General features: G+C 44.3%; 1 protein-coding gene and 1 pseudogene across 1 annotated transcript in view; one reads left to right on the top strand and one right to left on the bottom strand.

Moving 5' to 3' along the window:
• ift74 (intraflagellar transport 74) overlaps positions 1–17,695 on the top strand; it is a 243,963-nt gene that overhangs the window by 36,524 nt on the left and 189,744 nt on the right. Inside the window, exon 7 of the mRNA XM_072258230.1 lies at positions 114–175. Within this exon, the coding sequence (XP_072114331.1) occupies positions 114–175 (62 nt within the window). The remainder of the gene's footprint in view (positions 1–113; positions 176–17,695) is intronic.
• Positions 1,898–4,691, bottom strand: LOC140197273 (AP-1 complex subunit beta-1-like; annotated as a pseudogene).

Here is a 17,695-nt window from a genome sequence, read left to right as displayed (position 1 = left end):
TTGCTTCAATTTATTATAGTCCATTTAAAATAATTGCAGTAGAAGTGCCACGGTGGCGGTAATGGAGATTTTAATAGGCTGTAGCTGATTGCTTTGAAATTTTATTGTTTTAGCTCAGAGCACAAAATGATCGCGAAGCCCAGAACATGGATGTAATCTTTACAGAGCGACGTGAGTAAGTAGTGGTATAACTATATTTTGTTCAGAATACCTATGAAGCAATGTTACACATCAAATACCCTTTGTCATAACTGAAATGCACATGGAGAAGTTTCTGGTCCTGCAAGGGGAAGGTGTGGAATATCTCAGACTGGATGCCCATGGGAATGTTGCAAATAACAACAAGAGTAGGTTATAGATGATAATCAGGAAATTGCACGCCCCTAAAATGTGTTTGTTTATCATTTTATTATTACTTATAATTTCAAATGGTTTTACTGTAATGCAGTTTTTGCATAGTGTTTAATTTTAATATTTATTTTTGTTTGATAATGTCGTCACCAATTAACTGGACTCGGAAAACTCATGCTCATTTCTCAATCATGCTTACTTTACTGGTGCACAAGGAGAATAGCATGGCCAGTGTCACCACACTGACAGAGAAATACCATTTTTATACAGAAATGATTTGGAATTATGGATATCAGCTGTTTGGTAAACTGTCTATGTTTGAATTCCTTACTTCCAAGATCAATTACTATTCACAGTACAGGTGTTAAAAGTCAGTGGAAACTACAAGCTGACAACCAATGTCATTTTGAAGTTAGGAAAACGATTGTTCCTTAGTTGGTGCATGTATTCACATCTTTCCATTTCATTTTTATCTTGTCTCCAGTGGGTGGAAATGGCTGCAGCAATTTGCTTTGTAAAGGGAAACTATGCTCTTCCTTACCTGTGCTACCTGCATTCTTATTTGCAATGTATCTTTGCCTGGGCACTATGTTAACTCTTGCAAACTCCACAGGAATGTGGGAGTTAGTTGCAACGTTCAAATTAATTTGTCAAAACATTGAAATTTTGTTTTGTCGTCTCATAGACACATAACCAGGTCTAGGTATACAACTCCCTCAATGCAGTCGTTTCACTCTATCTCACTCAGCCTTAGGTTCCTCGCTTGTTTGTGCAACTACCACTTAGCAATGGTCTTGAACCTTTCTTTCCCAGGTTCCTCTGCCAGCAACCTTTCAGATGGAGTTTGAATCAGGCAAGTGTGAGGGTACAGCTCACTGCCGGTCAAGAGGTCCCTGGTTAAAATCCAGTTGTCCCCTTCAAAGTTTATAGTTGACATGGTAGCATAACGGTTATCACAATCACAATCATTTCATAGTGCCAGCAATGCCACCGATTGGGGTATGATTCCTGCAGATGTCTGTAAGGACTTCTTACATCTCACCGTGACTACAAAGACATATGAATTATGGTTAGTAAGGTGTAGACATGCTAGGTGGTGTGATACTTGCAGGCTGCTCTAGCACATTATGGATGCAAGCAATGCATTTCACTGTATATCTTGATGTACAGTACATGACAAATAAAGCTAATCTTAAAAGAAAATCTCAAAAAAGTGTGAAGTGTTACATTTTGAGAGAGTGAATGAAAAGGCAAAGTATACAATTAATGGCAGGCAGGATCCATTACAGTATTGACGTGCAGTGAGATCTTGGGGTTCAAATCCATAGCTCAGAAAGTAGCCTTGCAAGTAGATAGGGTAGTGAAGAGGTTGCCTTCATTGGTTTGGATTAGGTTTTTACAGTAGGAATATACAAGAAAAAGCCACACTTCAGCTATATGAAACTTTGGTTAAACCAAACTGAGAATATTGTGTACAGTTCTTGCTGTGTAAACTTAAATTCACTGGACCAATAATCACACCACACAGTTCTTTACTTTAACCTCTTCACCAGTTTATTGTTCGAGCTCAGCCGGCCAGAAACTCGAAGCCGAATGTCAAAGACACAGAGTTTCTCTCTCTCTCTGGCAGCTCAAACGAGCTTCTGACTCGACAGGCGGAAAACGCTACAATTTATAGGACTAACAGACAAAGAACACTCAGTTACCATGATATTCCCGCCAAGTTAGTTAGAGCAAACTTAATTAATTAGATAAGAGAGTACACTAAATCACTGGTTTTAATTGCAGACAAATTCTTGCCTTATCAGTAAAACTTGAACAGACAAAGGTGGGAACATAGATCAATATGTGAACTCATAAGACATGATGTATGCAGCATGTGTGAATATAGCCCACAGATCGTTCTCAAAGGGACAGCTGTGAGTTGTTAAAAAAAAAACACTGAAGGCAGTTTTTTCAGTCAAGAACAGTCTCTCCAACTTTTCACAGAAGAGAGCATACACAAGTTGGCGCCGAATTTTAACCCGCTATTTACAGGAATCAAGGAATCATTTCTTACTTCCCCAACACCCTTAAATTTGATCAAACACTCTGAAGCTTCATCATTCCCTCCTTTTTATAATTACATAATAACCTTTCAGACCAGATTGTCGCTTCTACAACATGATACAAAACATGGCCAAAAACACCGTAGGATACAGATAATAATCAAAGTGAATACAATCAGACTTCTGACATGCATAAGCACCACTATCAACCAACACATTTTCCTTTAATCCAAAAGAGTCCTTCTACTCAGTTCCTTCAGTAACATGTTTGCAGTCTGTTCGACGTATCCTCCGAGATTGCCCCTCCACAAATGCACTGGGTGGCTTATGGTACACAGGGGCCAGTGTTCCAATATGGCAGATTAATTCATCAAGGAGGTTGGTTCAATATGATCAGTTTCTTCTGAAATTAGAGGTTTTTCTGCCAATACAACTTCTTTTGCTGCCACTAGATCTGTAGAATGTCAATGCCAGTATATATAGCCACAGTCTTTCAATTCAGGGTTGTCAGAATCCTGTGTCACCAAGCTTAGAACTTGCTGCACCAGTTCTTGTGTCTCATTCGTTTTTTTTTAAGAATAGCTTCACAGTAGCAGCCAAAAGTTGTAGTTGAACTGTGTGCTCTCATCATGGAATCCTTCCAGGAAGTTCTCTAATAGCTCATCAGCATTGTCAGTTCTTTCGGCATACTCTCTAACTATCCGTATCATTGCTGCTCTTCCTTCTGGTTCATCCATTGAGTCCAGATCTTCATAAAGTGTTGCAATAACACTTTCATACTTGTTTTGGTATCTGTGGAAAATGTCCTTTATTACTGCAATAGCTTCTTGGACGATGTAGTTTACTTTTGTCTGAATGAGGCCGAGTAGCGTACTCACACAGCATTCTGCTGATTGCTCAACCTTAATTGCACATCATCCAATTGTACGCACGGCTTTTTGTACAAAGTCAACATCTACTTCAGTGGCATACCCCTTCAATTCTGCCAAAACCTGTGCAATGTTGGCTTGAGAAGCCAATCGAATCATAATATCCAGTTTTTCCAGTTTCGCATATATCGGATCATTATATTTTACAAAGAAAACCTTCGTTTCATGCTTAAGAATCTCAGACCTTTTCTGTATAATGAGGGCAACATATTGGAGTTCTGGTTTTGTAGACAACAGCGTTACCAGTGGGGGAGCCAGTTCCTTCAACGAAGTGCTGTAGTAATCCAAGTCCTTTGAAAGCATTTCCATGAATTTCATCAGAACTTTTACAGCCGATAAGATAACAGCTGAGTTGGCATGAGGTAAACATGGCGTCACACGCTTACAGATGCCTTGAGCTTCTCGGTCACCCTTTGGGCTATAATTGGCCAAACAATTCAAGGATAAATATCTGGCCCCATTCAGTACATTTGTTTAAGGCAGTTGAAAGCTTGTTGATTGTCTGAAAATTGAGGTCTAACAAGTTGCTGTTTGGATGAGATTCTGTAATCTCTGACAGAGCAACCACAGCATTTGCAATGACCATTGGATTAGAGTCAGATATCAGATCCTTCCGAGTGTCCAGAAATCCCTGGTCTTTTACCAGCTGTGCATTGATGTCATGTAGCATGGCTACACAGACAGCAGCAGTCTTTCGTACATAAGGGTCTTCATCCTTTAGACATTTTCACAGGGGCTCACACAAATACTCAGTAATTTTATCCACACAAACACAGCCTATTGTTCCCATGGTCAGCACTCTGATAAGTAGATTGGGATCTTCACAGTCCTTAACAAAAGTATTGACAGCCATAATTGTCGTATCTGGATGGCTCTTTGCATAGTTCATTAGATAGAAGTACACCAGCTTCTTCAACTCCAAATTGTCTGTCGGTATACAGTTTACGACATCAGGAAAGAGGTCACTGACATCTTTGCCACCAGTCATTGACGTAATCACTTTCTTCACTGCTTCTTTCCTTTTCTCCTGCTTGTCACTGTTGAGTTCTGCTTTGAGTTCGAAGATTTCTCCTTTCATGGTTGTTGTGAAATATTTAGAATCAGTCATGGTGAGTGTGGTCCTCTCCACTAAGGTCCGAGTTTCCCTGGATCCCAATTCTTGATCAGGGCAAAATCTCCAGGCTCAATTGTGGGGTTGTCACCTTTAGGCTGGGTTTCGTCTTCCCGATTGGCCTGTTGTACCTGTGAATGAAAGCTTTGGAAAGTTTTAGTTAATTTGCATAAATATTTCCCATCTCCTCCCCCAAGGTATGCACATCTAATTTTGCTCTCAGGGAGGAGTGGCAAACAGGGTCGGGGTCCCCATGGGGTTCTCAAAGGCTTCCCGTAGATAATTTCTGCAGGTGATAACCCCATCTTACTTGATGGCGTGATTCTCATAGAGTTTGTTAAGTGTGTCCAGGACGGATTCCTGTCACAGTATGTGAACAGGCTGATTAGGGGGAATGCCATATTAGATCTAGTACTAAGTAATGAACCAGGTCAGGTCACAGATCTCTCAGTGGGTGAGCATCTGGGGGACAGTGACCACCACTCCCTGGCCTTTAGCATTATCAAGGAAAAGGATAGAATCAGAGAGGACAGGAAAATTTTTAATTGGGGAAGGACAAATTATGAGGCTATAAGGCTAGAACTTGCGGGTGTGAATTGGGATGATATTTTTGCAGGGAATGTACTATGGGCATGTGGTCGATGTTTAGAGATCTCTTGCAGGATGTTAGAGATAAATTTGTCCCGGTGAGGAAGATAAAGAATGGTATGTTGAAGGAACCATGGGTTGCAAGTGAGTGGAAAATCTAGTCAGATGGAAGAAGGCAGCATACATGAGGTTTAGGAAGCAAGGATCAGATGGGTCTATTGAGGAATATAGGGAAGCAAGAAAGGAGCTTAAGAAGGGGGCATGAGAAGGCCTTGGTGAGTAGGGTAAAGGAAAACCCCAAGGCATTCTTCAATTACGTGAAGAAAAAAGGATGACAGGAGTGAAGGTAGGACTGATTAGATATAAAGGTGGGAAGATGTGCCTGGAGGCTGTGGAAGTGAGTGAGGTCCTCAATGAATACTTCTCTTCGGTATTCACCAATGAATGGGAACTTGATGATGGTGAGGACAATATGAGTGAGGTTGATGTTCTGGAGCATGTTGATATTAAGGGAGAGGAGGTGTTGGAGTTGTTAAAATACATTAGGACGGATAAGTCCCTGGGACCTGACGGAATATTCCCCAGACTGCTCCACGTGGCAAGGGGAGAGATTGCTGAGCCTCTGGCTAGGATCCTTATGTCCTCGTTGTCCACGGGAATAGTACCGGAGGATTGGAGGGACATGAATGTTGTCCCCTTTTTCAAAAAGGTAGTAGGGATAGTCTGGGTAATTATAGTAATTATAGACCAGTGAGCCTTACGCCTGTGGTGGGAAAGCTGTTGGAAAAGATTCTTAGAATTAGGATCTATGGGCATTTAGAGAATCATGGTCTGGTCAGGGACAGTCAGCATGGCTTTGTGAAGGGCAGATCGTGTCTAACAAGCCTGATAGAGTTCCTTGAGGAGGTGACCAGGCATATAGATGAGGGTAGCGCAGTGGATGTGATCTATATGGATTTTATTAAGGCATTTGACAAGGTTGCACACGGTAGGCTTATTCAGAAAGTCAGAAGGCATGGGATCCAGGGAAGTTTGGCCAGGTGGATTCAGAATTGGCTTGCCTGCAGACGGCAGAGGGTGGTGGTGGAGGGAGTACCTTCAGATTGGAGGATTATGACTAGTAGTGTCCCACAAGGATCGGTTCTGGGACCTCTGCTTCTCGTGATTTTTCTTAACGACCTGGATGTGGGGGTAGAAGGGTGGGTTGGCAAGTTTGCAGACGACACAAAGGTTGGTGGTGTTGTAGATAGTGTAGAGAATTGTCGAAGATTGCAGAGAGACATTGATAGGATGCAGAAGTGGGCTGAGAAGTGGCAGATGGAGATCAACCCGGAGAATTGTGAGGTGGTACACTTTGGAAGGACAAACTCCAAGGCAGAGTACAAAGTAAATGGCAGGATACTTGGTAGTGTGGAGGAGCAGAGGGATCTGGGGGTACATGTCCACAGATCCCTAAAAGTTGCCTCACAGGTGGATAGGGTAGTTAAGAAAGCTTATGGGGTGTTAGCTTTCATAAGTCGAGGGATAGAGTTTAAGAGTCGCAATGTAATGATGCAGCTCTATAAAACTCTGGTTAGGCCACACTTGGAGTACTGTGTCCAGTTCTGGTCACCTCACTATAGGAAGGATGTGGAAGCATCGGAAAGGGTACAGAGGAGATTTACCAGGATGCTGCCTGGTTTAGAAAGTATGCATTCTGATCAGAGATTAAGGGAGCTAGGGCTTTACTCTTTGGAGAGAAGGAGGATGAGAGGAGACATGATAGAGGTGTACAAGATAATAAGAGGAATAGATGGAGTGGATATCCAGCGCCTCTTCCCCAGGGCACCACTGCTCAATACAAAAGGACATGGCTTTAAGGTAAGGGGTGGGAAGTTCAAGGGGGATATTAGAGGAAGGTTTTTTACTCAGAGAGTGGTTGGTGCATGGAATGCACTGCCTGAGTCAGTGGTGGAGGCAGATACACTAGTGAAGTTTAAGAGACTACTAGACAGGTATATGGAGGAATTTAAGGTGGGGGGTTATATGGGAGGCAGTGTTTGAGGGTTGGCACAACATTGTGGGTCAAAGGGCCTGTACTGTGCTGTACTATTTTATGTTCTATGTTGATATGGAATAGGGCTAAGGGTAAAACCTTCAACCAGGTCAATCCAGTTTCTTGTGCAAGTTTGGTCAACTTATCTTTCAAGGTACCATTGGCTCGTTCCACTATGCCAGCTGCTTTCGGATGATGGGTGCAGTGGAACTGTTGTTTTATAGCCAACTCCTTGCAAATTTCCTCATTTATTTTGGCTACAAAATGCGGTCCATTGTCCGAGCTTATCATTTCTGGAAGGCCATAGCGAGGAATTATTTCTTTTAGCAATATTTTCACAGTAGTCACAGCGGTATTATTAGTTGTAGGAACAGCTTCAATCCATCTGCTAAATGCATCTACTATCACTAAGCAATTTTTATAACAATGTACTCTAGGTAATTTTATAAAATCAAGTTGTTAACAAGAAAAAGGCCCACAAGGCAAGAGGGTAGTTCCAGAAACACAAGGCATTCTGTTTCAAAAATTCGTTTTTCTTACAAATTAAACATGCTGTGGCTCGCTTTCTGGAAATCAGGGTGTCACCAAGATTGTAATAATGTATTAACCATTCCTTCCTTGCCCAAGTGTGTACAATTATTTACATAATCTTTCAAAATAAGTGAAAACACAGAGGGAACACAGACCTGTCCCGCAGAGGTCACCCATAAATTGGTCTGAGGTTCAAGGTGACAACCCATTTGGGACCATAGTTTGCACTGTCCTTCAGGGGCGTTCCCCTTTGAACGTATGTATTTTCCCCATAACTGGCATACCCGTCCTTAGATTTTGTCTATTGGAGCTTGCTGGGTTCCCGAGGGGACTAAAAATGTGGCATTCAAGGCTGTCTGTTTAGCTGCTGCATCAGCCCTAGCACTGCCCTTGGATATCTCATCAGATTCCCCAGTTTGGGCTGCACATTTGATTACAGCCAAAACTTGAGGTAGCTGTAGAGCAGTAAGTTGTTTACAAAGGTAGCATTACTAATGGGGTGACCAGAGGAAGTCAGGAATCCCCAAAGTTTAGTAGTCAGTACCTAACAGGAGTCTGTGTAAAGCTTCGCACTTTAGTCTTGGTTTGAGACTTCTTTTCAACAGGCTTTTTTATTTTGAAATTCGAAATGTTAATCAAAGAGGATTCCAGCTTAGGCTTGTACTTTTGGCTCCTCCACTGAAGCCCGCATTCAGGCCTCTTTATTTTTTTCTAAGTAGTCGTGGACTCCCTCTTCAAAGTCGTCTTATTTTATGACTTTGCGTTTTTTTTTAAGGTCCTCTTCAAAGGATTGGTTTTGTGGTGGATTCTTCAAAATCAGAACTGAGTAATCTGTTAGACTGCACTTTAGTCTGTTGGCTAGGATGCAGGCACGAGTCAGAGCAGACAGCTCAGCCTTGTGGGTGGAGGCAGCTGTTTCAAAAGAGGCCTGTTTAACTATTTCACTGTTCGTCACTATCCCATAGCCAGAACATTGTTTCCCTGCTGGATCCACAAAGGAGCTTTCATCCTCATAAAATGTTGCCCGGGCTTGAGGGGGTATTGCGGAATGGATGGGACAGTCTGTCCTCCTTTCATGGTGATCTGTACGGGGGGGCAGTTGGTGCAGCCGACTTCATGGCCTGAAATTGTCCAGAGATGGGATACAACGTCTTGGGTTCAGTCAATATTAAAAGAGTGTCTTACCAGATATCCCGTCTTCACCTCCGACTCCTTCCAGTATCGGAGTTGGCCCGCGGACAAGTCTTGTCATTCTCCCTCGGTGCTGGAGGCTTGTTTCGTCAGGGTGTAGGCGAGGAACCCTAGGCTCTTTGGCTTGAACCCAGGGCAAACCCTAACGGTGGTATGGGGAACCACCAGTCCTGTCTGTTGCCAAAGGAAATCCGGAACTTTGGCCAGTAATGCACTGCCCTCTTTTCCTTTAACCTTTCCAATCACCGTGACTGGGAACTTCTGTCCCTCGAAGGGTTTCCTCAGTTGAGCACCCCTTAGGATCATAGCACAGAGTCATATGAGGGTCTGCCTCTGACAGAGGGGTGTTCAAACAAAGTGGAGTCCGGATTAAGTGCCCACAACTGGGGGGTCGGTAACTGGGGAAGCTGTCGGCTGTTCACTAGTCCCAGGGTGATATCTTTGTCTGTGCAAAGAATCTTGACCTCTAACGGACAGAGCAAGTCTCTCGCTGCTGGATTACACCCTATGCTAGTGGTCGCAGTGAAAGAAACGTTGCCACCATGTCTGCAATATTTGACTGGTAGCGGCTGAGTTCGCGGGTAGGGGCACTCAAGTCCTTCAAATCCTGACAAGATAATGGTAGTTTAAAAATGCAAGCATGAGGAAATTTGCAGATGCTGGAAATTCAAGGAACACACACAAAATGCTGGTTGAATGCAGCAGGCCAGGCAGCATCTATAGGAAGATGTGCAGTCGACGTTTAGAGCCGAGACCCTTCGACAGGACTCACGAAGGGTCTCAGCCCGAAACATCGACTGTACCTCTTCCTATAGATGCTGCCTGGCCTGCTGCGTTGCACCAGCATTTTGTGTGTGTTGCTAGGATAATGGTAGTGCCTGCTAGCTGGAATCCCTTATCCTTCACTATTTCCTGATCGAGGGTGGAAGTTGTTGCCCCCGTATCAATCATAAACGGAATCGGGACTCCAGCCACTTGTAAGGTGACATGAGATTCTTGACTTGGGAACGTGTTTACCACCGGGAGATTCCTTCCTTTAGATCAGGCTCTAAAGGGGTTGTTGGTAGAGAATAGAGCTTGTGGAGGCCCCTGAGATGGGGGTTCAGATTTCGGTTTCCAAAGGCAATTATTCCTCCAATGCCCATAGCGGCCACAATTAAAGCAAGGACCCTTGCCATCTTGTCTCCAGGAGTATCCTTCTCTGAGGTGCCAAGGTGAATTCATTGGGCGCGGCCCTCGCGGGGGTCCTCGTGAATATCATTGAGGCATATTGCAGCTGGGTGGTTGCCACCCATCAGGGGGCTGGTCCCAGGGTTTTAAATCATCTGGGTTTAGGATACGCGGGATATGGCCAATTCGGATAACGTTGATCAGGGCCTTTGGGTTCCTCCCTTCCATCAAGTGGATCCCCATCACCTCCAACTAATTGCTTCCGCGGGTGCTGTATGTATTCAGTTTTTACCTGAGGTCGCGGGCGAGATTTTGGTTCACCAAGTCAGTCCCAGAGGTGTACCACAGCACGTCTCATCCGTGGTCTGGTGCTATGAGACCAGTCCATATTATTCGTTCTGAGCATGTCCACAATGTCAGAAGGTTTACACTGCAAAATCATTACATTAAACAACGGGGAATCTTGGCCACCGTTAAAAGCGGAATTGCCTGCAAATGTCCCGTAGCACGTGACAAATCTCTCCAATAGTCGGATCCCAACTCCCCTGGCTTGGACTTACATTCCAAGACCTTGGTAATATTTACTGGTTGTTGTAGGGCTTGCTCAAGGGACTGAATAATTCTTTCTACCTGTTGGTCGTCACCAGGAACAGCTGCTTTAAAATTTGCATAGGTCTGTGGTCCCCCTATACTCTCCTGCCATTTCTGTTTTTCCTCTGGAGATAGTATCATGCAGCATAATCCAAATAAATCCTGTGGAGTGGCCTTATACATCTGAATGGTACTTCGGATATATTGAGCGAACGTTGCAGGCTTCTCCTTTCAATCTGGTGCCTGATTCATTATCATTATCATCTCCTGGGGTTTCCAGGGGGCATGCAGGTTGGGTTCTGGTCAGGGATACTATTACAGCTACAGAAAGGGTGGGTAATGTAGCAGGATCCTCTTTTGAGTCAATATGGGTGGAAGTCAGGAACAGGAAGGGAGCAGTTACTCTACTGGGGGTATTCTATAGGCCCCCTGGTAGCAGCAGAGATACAAAGGAGCAGATTGGGAGGCAGATTTTGGAAAGGTGCAAAAATAACAGGGTTGTTATCATGGGTGACTTTAACTTCCCTAATATTGATTGGCACCTGATTAGTTCCAAGGGTTTAGATGGGGCAGAATTTGTTAAGTGTGTCCAGAATGGATTCCTGTCACAGTATGTGGACAGGCCGACCGGGGGAATGCCATACTAGATCTAGTACTAGGTAATGAACCGGGTCTGGTCACAGATCTCTCAGTGGGTGAGCATCTGGAGGACAGTGACCACCACTCCCTGGCCCTTATAATTACCATGGAAAAGGATAGAATCAAAGAGGACAGGAAAATTTTTAATTGGGGAAAGGCAAATTATGAGGCTATAAGGCTAGAACTTGTGGGTGTGAGTTGGGATGATGTTTTTGCAGGGAAATGTACTATGGACATGTGGTCGATGTTTAGAGATCTCCTGTGGGATGTAAGGGATAAATGAGGAAGATAAAGAATGGTATGGTGAAGGAACCATGGGTGACAAGTGAGGTGGAAAATCTAGTCAGGTGGAAGAAGGCAGCATACATGAGGTTTAGGAAGCAAGGATCAGATTGGTCTATTGAGGAATATAGGGAAGCAAGAAAGGAGTTTAAGAAGGGGCTGAGAAGAGCAAGAAGGGGGCATGAGAAGGCCTTGGCGAGTAGGGTAAAGGAAAACCCCTAAACCCCAAGGCATCCTTCAGTTATGTGAAGAAAAAAAGGATGACAGGAGTGAAGGTAGGACCGATTAGAGATAAAGGTGAGAAGATGTGCCTGGAGGCTGTGGAAGTGAGCGAGGTCCTCAATGAATACTTCTCTTCAGTATTCACCAATGAGAGGGAACTTGATGATGGTGAGGACAATATGAGTGATGTTGATGTTCTGGAGCATGTTGATATTAAGGGAGAGGAGGTGTTGGAGTTGTTAAAATACATTAGGACAGATAAGTCCCCGGGGCCTGACGGAATATTCCCCAGGCTGCTCCACGAGGCGAGAGAAGAGATTGTTGAGCCTCTGGCCTGGATCTTTATGTCCTCGTTGTCCACGGGAATGGTACCAGAGGATTGGAGGGAGGCGAATGTTGTTCCCTTGTTCAAAAAAGGTAGTAGGGATAGTCCGGGTAATTATAGACCAGTGAGCCTTACGTCTGTGGTGGGAAAGCTGTTGGAAAAGATTCTTAGATATAGGATGTATAGGCATTTAGAGAATCATGGTCTGATCAGGGACAGTCAGCATGGCTTTGTGAAGGGCAGATCGTGTTTAACAAGCCTGATAGAATTCTTTGAGGAGGTGACCAGGCATATAGATGAGGGTAGTGCAGTGGATGTGATCTATATGGATTTTAGTAAGGCATTTGACAAGGTTCCACACGGTAGGCTTATTCAGAAAGTTAGAAGGCATGGGATCCAGGGAAGTTTGGCCAGGTGGATTCAGAATTGGCTTGCCTGCAGAAGGCAGAGGGTGGTGGTGGAGGGAGTACCTTCAGATTGGAGGATTATGACTAGTAGTGTCCCACAAGGATCTGTTCTGGGACCTCTACTTCTCGTGATTTTTCTTAACGACCTGGATGTGGGGGTAGAAGGGTGCGTTGGCAAGTTTGCAGATGACACAAAGCTTGGTGGTGTTGCAGATAGTGTAGAGGATTGTCGAAGATTGCAGAGAGGCATTGATAGGATGCAGAAGTGGGCTGAGAAGTGGCAGATGGAGTTCAACCCGGAGAAGTGTGAGGTGGTACACTTTGGAAGGACAAACTCCAAGGCAGAGTACAAAATAAATGGCAGGATACTGGGTAGTGTGGAGGAGCAGAGGGATCTCGGGGTACATGTCCACAGATCCCTGAAAGTTGCCTCACAGGTGGATAGGGTAGTTAAGAAAGCTTATGGGGTGTTAGGTTTCATAAGTTGAGGGATAGAGTTTAAGAGTCGCGATGTAATGATGCAGCTCTATAAAACTCTGGTTAGGCCACACTTGGAGTACTGTGTCCAGTTCTGGTCACCTCACTATAGGAAGGATGTGGAAGCATTGGAAAGAGTACAGAGGAGATTTACCAGGATGCTGCCTGGTTTAGAAAGTATGCATTCTGATCAGAGATTAAGGGAGCTAGGGCTTTACTCTTTGGAGAGAAGGAGGATGAGAGGAGACATGATAGAGGTGTACAAGATAATAAGAGGAATAGATAGAGTGGATAGCCAGCGCCTCTTCCCCAGGGCACCACTGCTCAATACAAGAGGACATGGCTTTAAGGTAAGGGGTGGGAAGTTCAAGAGGGATATTAGGCAAGGTTTTTTACTCAGAGAGTGGTTGGTGTGTGAAATGCACTGCCTGAGTCAGTGGTGGAGGCAGATACACTAGTGAAATTTAAGAGACTACTAGACAGGTATATGGAGGAATCTAAGGTGGGGGCTTATATGGGAGACAGGGTTTGAGGGTCAGCACGACATTGTGGGCCGAAGGGCCTGTACTGCACTGTACTATTCTATGTTCTATGTTATGGTTGCCTCCATGACCAGCCTGGGGGTTCGGCATCTGGCAAATGGGGTATTGATGTGGTGGTGACGTGGTCATCCCCTCAAACAGGTTTCGGAGTCCCTCTCCCTTGCCCCCTTCATTCCCAGGCCATGACAGCCTTCATCCCCCCCATTACGGGGATATAATTTCACTCGTTCGCCTATTCCCTCTTGGACAGGACCTTGTTAGGGAGGCGGTGGGGGTGCCATTGGTGGTGTCGGGGGCATTGGCAGGGGTTGTAGTCAGGGATAGCAACCTCTCTCCTCATCTCTATCAGTGTCACCGGAATCATCAAATAGAGTCGGTATGTCAGACATAGGTTTGGGATCCCGTATTAGTGCTGGATCTCGCACACTGCACTGCCGATCTAAACCTTCCTGTCTGTCCATATCAGCCTTTGCCTGCTTACGCTGCTTGTCCTGCTCTCTCTTCCATCGCCCATCTACCCACTCACACTCTGCTTTCAGTGTCTCCCAGTTCTTGGGAGTGCCATTACCTGTACATACCTCTACCCCTTTATCACATGCATTGTTCCTCCAACTGGCCAGTAAAGTACTATTCCATTTGATATCAGCTCTATCTTTCCATTCTTTGATCAATAATTTCCACTTTTTACCACAATTCTTTTTCCAAATTAAATTTACTGCTTGTTCACAAGAAGTTATATCTCAAGCTTCCCTAGTGGCCACACACCATTTCCCAGCTTTTTTTCAGCGCTGCGCTTAACCTCCGGAGGCGTCTGTCACCTGTATTAGTTATTCGCTTATACAGCTTAATTAACCAGGCCAGAGACCTGTTGTCCAATTATACAAATAGACCAGGCCCTTTCCTTGCCCGTTACCCAATTAGTTAAGTCGACTCAATTATACAGCTTAATAATTGACCATGCTAAAGACCTGTTGCCCAATCCTTCAGCACCTGCAGACTTCTCACAAAACAACTGCTTACCTTATTCTCCTGGTCCGGGTGGTTCGTTGGATCCTGTCAAGGTACAGGTTCCTCAGGGCGAGGGACAGAACGCCTGACCAGACACAAGGAGTGGCCAGAGGTAAAACATCTCGAGGCGCCCTACCACTCAGTTGTGTTCGATTCAAACTCTCAGTCGCTTACTCAGCCCAGAGAAATGTTCCCTATGTTGGGATCCAAGTCATGGCACCAAATGTAAACTTAAATTCACCGGACCAATAATCACACCACATAGTTCTTTACTTTAACCTCTTCACCAGTTTATTGTTTGAGCTCAGCTGGCGAGAAACTCGAGGCCGAACATCAAAAAGAGAGAATTTCTCTCTCTCTCTGGCGGCTCAAACGAGCTTCTGATTTGACAGGCGGAAAACGCTACAATTTATAGGACTAACAGACAAAGAACACTCAGTTACCATGATATTCCCGCCAAGTCAGTTAGAGCAAACTTAATTAATTAGATAAGAGAGTACACTAAATCATTGGTTTTAATTACAAATTCTTGCCTTATCAGTAAAACTTGAACAGACAAAGGTGAGAACGTAGATCAATATGTGAACTCATAAGACATGATATATGCAGCATGTGATAATACAGCCCACAGATCGTTCTCAAAGGGACAGCTGTGAGTTGTTAAAAAAAAACACTGAAGGCAGTTTTTTTCGGTCAAAGACAGTCTCTCCAACTTTTCACAGAAGAGAGCATACACAAGCTGCCACCTAATTTTAACCCGCTATTTACCAGAATCAGAAAATAATTTCTTACTTCCCCAACACCTTTAAACTTCATCAGCCGCCCCATTAGAAGATTTGGGAAAGGGTACTAAAGAGGTTTTCCAGGATGGATTAGAGAGCATTATCCATAAAGAAAGGTTGGATAAGCTTGGATTGCTTTGCTTGGTGTGTAAGAGGCTGAGGGGGAGACCTATGAACAGCTTATGTGAGGTGTACATAGAGTAGATGTGTCGAGCAAGTTTCTTACATATGTCTTGTGACGTGTGTGTGAATCTTCTGGAAATGGGAAGATAGGGATCATGTGCACTCTGGCATTATGTTTGGCACAGAATTCTTGGGCCAAAGGACAGGTTCTTATGCTGTACTCTTCAGTGTTGTTATTAAAAGGTGCCTGCTGCGGAATTAAAACTGGGGAGGAGTAGAAGAATGACTAATATTTCTTCAGTCCCTACCAACAGGACCACCAGTGTTTTTAATGGTTTGTTAATAACATTATATAAAATTACATAAATGTATTGCATCAAATTGGCAGGAAAAAGAAAGCTAATTCCAGTTGATCTAATGTTATCAAGTTTCAATATTTTATTTATTGTTTCTGTCCAACATGTCATTCAGTTCAAAATGGTATCGTGAAGGCTGAATCCAAGGAATCTTTTGCATCTGAGTAGACTGGATTGTCTGTTCTATGTTTTCAAAAAGTTAGTTCTACTTCCTGGATCCTCATTAATTCATTTTCACTATTCAAGTGTCACTCAAGAGTTATTGTCATCCCTAATTGCTGTTGAAGATGGTAGGATGCTGCTGTAGGTTTTCGCAAATAAACGAAATGAAGTGTTTTATGTTTAATGAAACCGTGACACATTTTATTGAACTCCAAAACCTAAACACAAAGGCACGTTAAAAAATCATTACGTAACAACGCCATCACGTCAGATCAGCCTCTTAAAGCAAAATCCCAACTCAGCGTCGGTGGTTGTGAATTATGTACATTTCTCCCAATTACGGTACCCTACACAGCCCCCAAGAATTCACTGAAACTGGCATTGTGAACCTGTCCAGAGCTCAAACGAGCCACCCGGCTCTGGTCCTGTGTTCCATGGGAACCGCAGGTACCTCTGGCTGACACAGAGGTACACTGATGGGCTCGTGGTTATGTTGTAATGCTGGGGCATGGTAGCAGAACCTTTCAAATCTTGGTGGACTGGTTTAAGGCAATCTGCAGGAATATGTTCAAGTTTATCCCTCTTATCTATGATAAAATTCTTTCCTCCCCGTTCCAAAATGCAGAATGGGCCATCTTAAGGGGATGTTGGTGTGCATCATAGTGGATAAAAATACATGAGGCAGAATGTAGATCAACAGGAGCCCAAGAGTGCTGTATGCCATGATGGGAGGAAGGAATAGGTGAAAAGGAATTGAATTTTCTGAGGAGGGTGAGATGCTGCTGAAAGGCCGACCAGGTGGTCGTGGCGTCAGGAATGAAATCACCTGACACTCGTAATGGCTGCCCGTATACCAACTCAGCCGCGGATGACTGCAGGTCCTCTTTTGCAGTGGATCTGAGCTCCAGCAGAACTCATGGGAGACGGTCATGCCAACACTCATCGATCAGGGAAGCCCTCAGAGCAGCCTTTAAGGAGCATAGAAACCGCTTGCATAGGCCATTGGGCTATGGATGATCCGCCATGGTGTGATGTAGCCCAACACCAAGGTTCTGGGCCATCACAGCCCAGAGGTCTGAAATGAATTGAGGACCGCGATCAGAGGAAATATCAGATGGGATGCCAAACCAAGGTGCTGATAAACACCCAAGCTGTGTCTGCAGCCATCGCCAATGCTAGCGGGATGACCTCAGTCTTCTTGGTTGTACAGTCCACCATGGTAAGAAGGTGCGTGAAACTGTGGGAGGGAGGGAAGAAGGCTAGCAAGGTTGACATTGACATGGTCAAACCGTCGTTCAGGGACCTCAAAAGCTGCCAATGGTGGCTGCACATGATGGTTAATTTTTGCCCAATGACATTCCACACAAGCTGCAGTCCAATCACACAGTCCTTTTTGATGCCATGTGAAACAAACATTAATGCAACCAATTCCTGTGAGGCCTTCTGGCCTGGATCTGAGAGGCCATGTTTGGAGTCAAAAACAATCCGCCTCCAGTTTGCAGGCACAATGGGACAAGGGTGACTGGTTTCTCTCCTGGAATTACGATACTGAAGCCATTAGTGAGATTTGGTTGCCAGGGGGCAGGACTGACAGCTCAATATTCCAGGGTTCTGCTATTTTAGATGCAACAGAGTGGGAAGGGTTAAAGGGGGAGGTGTAACTAGTCAGGGAAAATGTCACAGTAGTGCTCAGTCAGGACAGACTAGAGAACTCGTCTAATGAGGCTTTAAGGTGGAACTGAGGAGTAAGAATGGTATCACAAACAGGAGAAAATCTGCAGATGCTGGAAATCCAAAGCAACACGCACAAAATGCTGGAAGAACT

This window comes from Mobula birostris, chromosome 5, assembly GCF_030028105.1.
Source record: "Mobula birostris isolate sMobBir1 chromosome 5, sMobBir1.hap1, whole genome shotgun sequence".
Classification (NCBI taxonomy): Eukaryota; Metazoa; Chordata; class Chondrichthyes; order Myliobatiformes; family Myliobatidae; genus Mobula; species Mobula birostris.
Note: the sequence above shows the minus strand (reverse complement) of the source record. Positions and strands in the feature narration are given on the sequence as shown.